At 35.4% G+C, this 9,447-nt stretch overlaps 1 protein-coding gene across 2 annotated transcripts; it reads left to right on the forward strand.

The window, feature by feature from the left end:
• The first annotated feature begins 3,286 nt into the window (after positions 1 to 3,286).
• On the forward strand, positions 3,287 to 7,863 carry LOC126620814 (uncharacterized). 2 transcript variants are annotated; one of them, XM_050289124.1, is made up of 9 exons: positions 3,287 to 3,663; positions 4,643 to 4,852; positions 4,944 to 5,032; positions 5,122 to 5,260; positions 5,585 to 5,659; positions 6,253 to 6,374; positions 6,448 to 6,523; positions 6,794 to 6,906; positions 7,022 to 7,410. In XM_050289124.1, the coding sequence occupies exons 2-9, from the start codon at positions 4,715 to 4,717 to the stop codon at positions 7,140 to 7,142; spliced, it is 873 nt and encodes a 290-aa protein (XP_050145081.1). In that variant the 5' UTR covers positions 3,287 to 3,663; positions 4,643 to 4,714; the 3' UTR covers positions 7,143 to 7,410. The 2 variants fall into 2 exon arrangements, with proteins under 2 accessions (XP_050145081.1, XP_050145082.1); XM_050289125.1 differs by lacking the exon at positions 7,022 to 7,410 and adding an exon at positions 7,443 to 7,863 and having other exon boundaries at positions 3,341 to 3,663; positions 6,794 to 6,853.
• Positions 7,864 to 9,447: the final 1,584 nt, after the last annotated feature.

Here is a 9,447-nt window from a genome sequence, read left to right on the forward strand (position 1 = left end):
AGGCGTTCGGGCCGAAAAGAAAAACTGGAATCAGCAACGCCTATTTAGCATACAAGACGGGATTTGTTGCGAAAATACTAAACGTACAAGAACAGAAGGATAAAATTCTTAACTTTTTTGCGATTTTAAACTTGAATAGATTTTGCGGGTGAATCACATTTTTGCAAAAACAGTTGAAAACTGGAAGTTGCAGAGTGTGAAGATTGAAAAAAAAATGCAGACAAGTGAGAGGAGAGGTTACAGTGGATGAAATCTTATCGGGGTTTAAGTCCCCATTGCCCCTTTCGTTGTATCCTCTCTGGGTTTTCCAGAGAAGCGAAGATGGGAGTGTGCCTCTGTTTCTGCCATTAGCCACTTCTTCTTTCTTTTCCTCTCTTTTTTCTTTTTCAAATATTTCTACTTATTTGTCTGTTACCATTTCTTTCCTTTCTTTTTCTCTCCACTCTGCAAACTACAAAAGGGAAGAAACAAATACTCCTAAGTCCTAATCTACTTGCATACAAAAAAATTCTTACAATTTTCATATGTCAAAACTAAATTAGAGTTTTTTAAACTTCTTAATCGTCATTTTGTAATAACAAGGAAAGTGATTTTCATAAACTTTTTTCTCCTTGAATTGAATAAACCAAAAGAAGATCAAAAGACAAACATACACATAATTTGTGCGAGAAAGAAAAAATGGTATATGCGAAAATCATTTCCAATGTGCTCAAAACCTTGAAATATTATAATCCTCATTTCACACTTGTTCATCTTGTTTTAAAAAAAAAAAGGAAATTGAAGAAAAGGATAGACCCCGAGCTTTAGCCTAGACTGAAGCTAAACAATATGGGCATCGTCTCATATGTTGAGAATGAATTTCATATTGATGAGATGATGGACTTTACATAGACTTATAAGTAAGTTGGACTACTCCTCAAAATAGGTTCCGTGACTCTAAATAACTACCATATTCACTACGTCTACGCATCTAGAGTTCGAAACACTCTGATGTAACGCAAAAAAAATGAATGAAGAAACAAGTCATGAGTACTCAAACACTTGCTGCAACAACCCTCATGAGTCATAACCACCATATTTGCTCTCTCTTACACGCCAAAAACACCAAACCCTAATCCCACCACGCAACTCCTTGTCCTCTTTCTTTCAGTTATGAAACCAAATTTAAGAGGAAAGAAGTTCGCAGGGCAACTAAGTTGTTAAAAAAATACCAACTTGAACCAGAAGCCAAGTTTTACTCGAAACTGCTATCTGCTGCTGCCCCATGCATGCATGATGCACCGGCATGGCCTCAACGGCCAAGTTTCCAACCATGCATGGATGATCTCCTTTCTAACTTTTTTTTTTTCTTAACTAACGTCCACTCCCAGTAATGATTACCATGCGATTTGGTCCCATCTATGATATTGATGAAGTATTCACCCTTGCAAACTTGGCGTAGTGAGTTTGCTATATGCTTTTCCGACTTTATAACTAATTTCGAATCTCTCTTTTTATCACTCTAAAATATCGCTCGACTAAAATATGAAACACTTATTGCTATTTTGTCTAAATTTGCACGTGAGACACGTATAATGAATTGCCTAATTTAATTATTGTACGTTGAAAATAACGTAAGTGTTTTGACACTGGAAAATACTATGAGAAAATTGTAGTAATGGTACAATTGAGTTAAGTTAAAAGATTTTGCTCCAAAATGAGTTAAAGTTGATAGATCATTTCTCCAATTGAGTTAAAGTTGATGAACCATTAATATAATTTGACTTCCATATTTGCTCCTTTATTCAGCTTCACGTGCATGGTACATGACTGATTTTGACGAAAGTTTTAACGGAGTCGACGAAAATGACATAACTACACGTTTTGATGAGTTAAGAAAATAATAATCATAATTTTTAGTTCAGATATCATTACTTCAATTGAATTAAAGTTGAGTGACAATTATTATAATTTCCTCATATACTATTGCAGGAAGTAGTCATGATAAAAAATATAGCTAGGAAATGGTAAATGATGCAAACAACCATAATCATTGGGGTATGATGGGGTTGGTGATGGAATATTAGGAACCGTAGCAGCAGCAACAAGTTAGTATACAATGGAACCGGATCCCCTCCAGAGCCAAAGGAACTGAGTTCAAGGATTATATGATTCAAGCCATTGAAATTTGATTCAATTGCTACAATTATTATAACTTTTAGAGACCCCTTATTTGTAGTCGTTGGATCAAATTTTAATAGCTCGGATCATTTGATGGGTAGGCTCAGTTCCTTTGGATCCGGATGAGATCCGGTTTCCTATACAATGACATACCTCAGATTAAAATAAACAAAAATAGTACAACATAACTTAGAAAAAAATCAAGAAAAATATACATTATAAAACGAAAATAAATTTAAATATTAAGACATGGCATCCGAATTGTATCATCATCAACCAATCATTTTAACTATAAGTCGGAATTGGATCCTCTCCTGAGTTTGGGCTCAGGAGCCTCCTGACCAACACACAAGGACCGTTGGATTTTGATCCAATGACTACAAACAGAGAAATCTTTTAAAAATTATAATAATTGTAGTTGTTAGATCAAAATCCAATAGCTGTGTGTTAATCAAGAGGCTCTAATAACAGCAATAGTCAAAAGTCCACTACACACAAAGTAAAATACTTATTTTGTCCTTTGTATATATCTTGCATTTCTCCAAACAAACACAACAGTTTAAAATATACTATTAATTTATTGATATTTCTCTTTATAATTTTGAAATTAGATTCGCATCGTCCTTATCATTAATAAAAAAAAATTGAAATATTAGCAAAAATAATTATAACAAAAGGATTGGTGCTATTCACATTTATATTTACTTCTCACACACTCTTCTAAAATTTTGATCGTCGAATCAAATGAATTGAAGATCAATAAATAAAAATTAACAAAAATATATATGATGTAACAAAAAATGTGTGAATAGTACTATCCTAAAAAAAAAAACCTAGAATCCAAATAGCTCATGAGCCAACCACATTATTTTCATTTCTCACTTCCCAATCCCATTTGGATAACAAGAAAAATGCGATCCACACTACACTAGATCATGGAATCCAAGCACAAACTCGCACGTATCCACCCAAAATTCACTTGTCATTTTTCAAGTTCCTTCCGTTTTTTTTCTTGGGAGAAATGTTAAGAACGTTATCTCAAAAGTAAAACTCTTTATAAATTCTCTACAATTTCATGTATTTAGCATAATATTTTATAATATTATTATGAAAATGAATGTTAAACTGCCGTCTAATGTGGCATAGAATTTATTGTCTTCTCAGCATTTTTTTTTAACTAATAACCACTCCTCTTCTTACTTTATTATATGTTCGGTTGGATATTCCAAGCACTCACATTTTTCATTGATTTCTCACCCTCTCCCTCTGCTTCCTTTTCCCTCCTTCACGGGTTCTTGCCTTCCCATTTCTCCATTGCTGGTCACAGATCAAACCCATTTGTTTTCTCGATTACCCATCTGCAATCTGCGCCTCAAGTTTTCATCTTTCCTTCTGATTTCTGGATTTTGGCATTGATTAGCTTCTGGGTTCCTGTGTTTTCCCAAATGCCCATCTGATTTGGAGGGGTTTTTGGTTGTTAACTTTTATGACTTCATGCTCATGGTAAGGTCTCCTCCTTCTGATTTCTGAGTTTCTCAGCTTGCATCCTCTGTTTTTGCTTTATGGGTTTTGTTTGAAACTTCATCTGCTTTTGGTTATATTATAATTTCTGATCTCAGGATGGAGGTGGTTTTTGATTTTGAATACCACATTTGATTTCTCATGTGTTTGTGGTTGCCTTTGGATCCGAGTTTGTTTTTCCCTTTTGATTGCATTTCTTGTTTCTTCTGGGTACTGCTTTATTTTGTTAATTTTTTCTAACGGTGTTTTTAAATCTCCTCCTTAGAGCTTGTATTGGTATTGTTCTGCAACCATATGGAAGTATTGATGGAGTACCTTCATTTTACACTGACTTCTTTTCAAATGGCCACTTGGTTTTTGTGGTTGAGTCATTTGGTTTTCTTTTCAATGAAGAAACTGTTTGTGGGCAGTCATGAGATCAAATTTAGGGTCTTGGTGCTTGACCAATGTATGACCACACTATCTAATCCGGTCGGCAAGTTTTGCTTAATGTACATTCATACATTTGTATTTGGAAAGTACTAAATTGGAGTTTGAGAGCTGCTCAGTTTCTCTCTTCTGTCTTCTGGGTGTTACTTGGATCTCATCTGTTTCTAATTCTGGTTTTAGCCTTTTCGTCTGCGTATGTTGTTTTTATACAAAGGTTTTTGTTGCCCAAATCTATTTAAGTTTGTTTTAAATTTTAACAAATTTAGATGCATTTATGCCGGTGTTTCTTGTCGTTGGGCTGTGTAGCTTGTTTGTGGATTATGTTTGTAAGTATAAGCACATAAGCTATCACATTGCTTACAGTTTACCCATCTGCTAATATAAGCTACTCTGGTTAAATGTCATCCTCAGATGCTCACAGCAGTAACCAAAGAAAAATGATACTGATAAAGACGTGCATGTTTTGTGATTATAAATTACTATTCTGGTAGCTTCCTTGCTCTTTGAGTGTGCTAATGGAAAGATGAAACAGGAAAATGAAGTGGGAAAGCTAGTACGAGAAAGTAAAGAAGGGAAATAAGAATTACCAATCTACCATATTGCAATGGAAATGTCTACAAAGACAGTTATGACGATCAAATCTTACCAAAATCAGGCCGGAGTTCTTGTTAAAAATTACTTACTAGCAGATCCCTTCATACCATATACTTCTGTTATTGGAGGCATAATTTTGTGCAAAATGGTATACTCTTAATAAAGATGTGCTGTAGGGTGCCTCATTCAAGTTGTAGATTTGGTTTTCTGTTTTGTTATTAACTCATTATTTTCTGCAGGTATATGATCTTACCCATTTAATTAGTACCTTTTACATTAAGGCTTATGGCAGTCTTACAAAAATCCAACGAATTGAGTGGAACAGTCGGTAAGGATACCCACTTTCCTTCTGCGTAATATACTTCCCATCTGGAACGTTACTTGTAAATTTATTAATTTGAAAGTTAACTTTTGCAGTGGTATCTCCAGTATTCATGCCATTTTTATAACGGCTCTGTCCTTGTACTTTGTGTTCTGGTCCGATCTCTTTTCTGATCAACAGCACCTTGGCCTTATTACATTTCGAAGCTCACCGTTGTCTGTTTTTGGATTAGGGGTATGTGCTTCCAATTATTATTTTTTTATTAATTGTTAGCCACTCAATTATTTTGAAAGTATTTACATGCATAATATTCAAGTGTAAACAGATCCCAATTTGACCTTAAGCTGTAAGGAAGTGATGAACAGATCCCAACATTATCTTATTTGCTTCATTATCATCCAACCATGCCTAGACTAGCAGATAGAAATTAATATCACGGATTGATGAGTGATCTGGACTTTTTGTTTTGTTGGGTTTTTTCATCTATATGCACTTTCTTTTGTTTGGTTATCTCCTGACATTTTTTTTGTGGGACATAATTAAGATCATTTGTGACAGGTCTCTGTTGGGTACTTCTGTTCGGATCTGGGAATGCTATTATGGCTATATCCCTGTTTAGGGGGAATGGAGTATGTAAGTAAATTCTTCTTGGAAGACAATTTGTATATTAGTCTGGAAGCACAGCATATGCGTTTCTGTTTCTAATTTATTGGTGTCTGCTTTAACGGTCTTGACATTTCGGTCAGAAGCATCATTTACCTAGGTTCTAATAAGTCCATTAAGGTGATTGCTTAATTCCACAAACAGGTAACTAGAAAGTAGAGAAGAAGAGGTTAAGTGGACGGAAAAAGAAATCACATTTGCATATAAACTAAGTCACTTTTGATTAGACTGGCGTTTTCTATGGGATCAGTTTAATTGAAATTTTAGGGCTTTTTATTTTCGTTATTCTTTATGATTGCAGAGGTGGCTGTAGTTAAAATTTGATATACGTTCGGCTTATCTTTGTAGTGGTTGGCACTTGGCAGACATGTTGTTAGAGTTTAATGGTTCTACTTTATTGGTGGACTTTTTGGTAGTAAAATAAATTTTGTTTCTTTCCAAAAGAATATACAATAATAAATAAACACTACTCAACTTGTACACAAATCTATTATTAGAAATGAGTAACGTTCACCACATGTTTACAGCTGTATAACTCTTGATATGGTGGCATTCAATTACAGGTTTTCCATCACTCACTTGCTGGAATTGCAGTAGCATACTCCATGTTTTCTGGGGAAGGGCAACTTTATACATACATGATCCTCATCTCTGAGATCACTACTCCAGAGATCAATATGAGATGGTGAGCTTTACGCATAAGAATGTGTTTAGTTTATAGTTTTTCATCTTTAATATAAGCTTTCGTTTTCGTGAAGGTATCTTGATACAGCTGGTCTTAAGAGGTCCAGCGCATATCTCCTAAACGGCATTGTGATATTTTTATCATGGCTGGTCAGTTGAATTCCTTTTGTATTATTATCTTTTGATCATTGAACGTGGTGGCTTGAGGCCCAACATGTACTCATTTCATATAATAGATCGAGTGTTGCAACAACACTGCCCTGATACTTTCATAAACTGACTCATTTCTTAGCCATCTGGCTTGATGTAAGCAGCATCGTGAGCATACATCGTTGTTTTCAAAGATGCTGGATTTTCCTTTTGGTCACATAACTTCCATCATTGTTAGTCATGCTTTCTAAAGGAATTTATGGAATGCAGGCGGCAAGAATTCTGCTGTTTGGCTACATGTTTTACCATGTTTACTTGCACTATGATATGGTAAGTTGCCATTCCCTTGGGATATGTACCGCTTACACTTTGGATTTTTCTTGCTGTATACTTTCACTTTCTTCTTGGGAGCAGCCTCTCCATAAAATGGGGGTAAGGCTAGCCGACATTCACCTCTTCCAGACCCTGCGTAAAGCGGGAGCCTTGTGCACTGGGTACGACCATACTTTCACTTTCTTCAAAAGTTGAGTTATACCGTATACATGGTTTGGATAGTTCTCTGAGAAGGGGTAAAAAGTTTGGATCTTTATATTTTCATCACCCTCCTCTTTTGGTGTGATTTTCTTTGGGAACAGGATGAAATCTTGAATGTTGCGTATGTAGTGCAATATTCTACATTTTTTAACCATTCCTGAAGATTATACATTTCGCTCGTTCTACTTTAAACGGAAAAAAAGAACAAACTAATGCAAGCCAAAACATCTCTCCTTTACCAGTTCCCTTATCTTTATGAATTTTTTATGAATCCATCTTTTCATTTTTTTTTTTATGAATTATCAAGGACTCTAGAACTGTAAAGTTACTAAAGATTTTGGAGTGTCATTTGTTTCATGTAGTAAATTATTTAATTGGATTGCAGATCATCCAGATGCACACCTACGGATATCTGTTGGTGTTTGTTGTGCCATCCGTTCTAGCTGTTATGAACTTGATGTGGTTTGGAAAGATTATCAAGGGATTGATGAAGCAATTGGCCAAGATGCAATGATGGATATACATTGTGTGTGGAAATGAGTCGAAAGGCTTCCGCTTTAAGATGGATCTGATCTTGTGCATTCGTCTATTTTGTTCACTGTATAAATGATAGAGGCCCAGATGAGGGTTACAAGGCAGTCAAAACTGGAGGCATTTTGGTGGCCAAAATTGTTGTAAATGATTCCAAGTTTATTGTTAAATTACGAGGGGAGTCGAATCTAAGATCTCTACATTTTCTTGACTCAAGTCTCCACTGTATGTCACTAGAGTTAAATGGTTCAAAGTTGCATGCGTTGTTTCAGCAACCTCTTTAATGTTGTTAACTAGTTTTGCAACAATGATTAGCTTCTTTGGATGTGCACCGATTTCTATTAACACAAAGGAGGAGGGGATGGGAGGAGAGAGAATCTGCCTCCCTTATAAAGTAATGGAAAGAGGGAAAGTTAGTGGGTACAAGGACCCGAAGCATTTTTCTTATGGGAAAGTAAATCAAATGAGAATTAAGGGACAAACAAATGGAAAGTACGAAAAGAGAAAATGGAAGTGTGTTCTTTATTTTTGATTTGGCTATCATTTGGTGATTTACCATGAATTGAAGACAAAAGTCGGAAAAATATTGAGATCATCCTAGTCTGCGCCTGCGATGCATTGGAAAAGCATACAACAACAAAGTCTTATTCCATTAAGTAGGGTCGGCTATATGAATTCTAGAACGTTATTGCGCTATGTGCTAAGTCTTCCTTTAGCTCCAAGTACTTTATGTCTTTTCTTAAAGTTTCTTTCTTAGTCTTCCTATGTCTTTCTCTATCCCTTTTGCACTGAACCTTTATCTCACAATTGTATTTTCTAGTCTTCCTCTATCCCTTTTGCACTGAACATTTATCTCACAATTGTATTTTCTAGTCTTCCTCTATCCCTTTTGCACTGAACATTTATCTCACAATTGTATTTTCTAACCAGAGCATCTATAGGTCTTCGATTCACATATTCAAACCACCTTAACTGATTTTCTCTCATTTTATTTTCAATTGAAAGCACTCTTACTTTACATCAGACATCCTCATTCTTAAATCTTAATCCTATATTTTCTAGTGTGCCCACACATCCAACGAAGCTTCTCATCTCCGTTACACTCATTTTTTGCACATGCTGAAGCTTGACCCGCAACATTCTGTGCCATAAAGCATTGCTAGCGATGCACTCTTCCAGTTTATCCATCCAACTTGTATTCTATGGTTTTTTTTTTTTTTTAACTATCCCACCCCAAGCCTTGAACCCAAGACCTCCTAGACTACTCCACCCCTTACCCACAACGTCACCCTCTCCCTCACCACTAGGCTAGCCCTAGTGGCTTGTATTCTATGGTTACCAATTGTCCGTTCCTTTACAAGATGGATTGCACGAGCATCCATGTACTGTTTTTCCCACTATATAAAATAGAAAATCTACTGCCTATCAATCAATCGGGCTCATCTTATCTACTTTCTAGTGCACAAGTTAAATATCTCAACACTTTGGTACGCTTAATAGCATTTTTTTTTTTTTAATGCAGATATGTTTTTATCATCAATTACCAAAATCCGTTCGATATGATTTTTTATAAACTCTGCTTCCCTGTTAGAAAGGTGCAATCAACCTCAAGGAAGGACTGGATGCATAACAAATTAGCAAGTGATGACCATTTACATGGAACAAAAGGAAGGTAGAAATCACAGATGTATATGATACGACAGAAAAAGAAAAAGAAAAAAAAAAAAAACACACACACACACTAACGTGCTTTATAAAACTGATCCACCAAACATAGGTATCCAAAGTGTTGAGTGAGTAGTGTAGCCGCACAGGGCAGATCATAACTGAATTAGTTTGGCGAAAGCTAATGTGACAAA

This window comes from Malus sylvestris, chromosome 5 (assembly GCF_916048215.2).
Source record: "Malus sylvestris chromosome 5, drMalSylv7.2, whole genome shotgun sequence".
Classification (NCBI taxonomy): domain Eukaryota; kingdom Viridiplantae; phylum Streptophyta; class Magnoliopsida; order Rosales; family Rosaceae; genus Malus; species Malus sylvestris.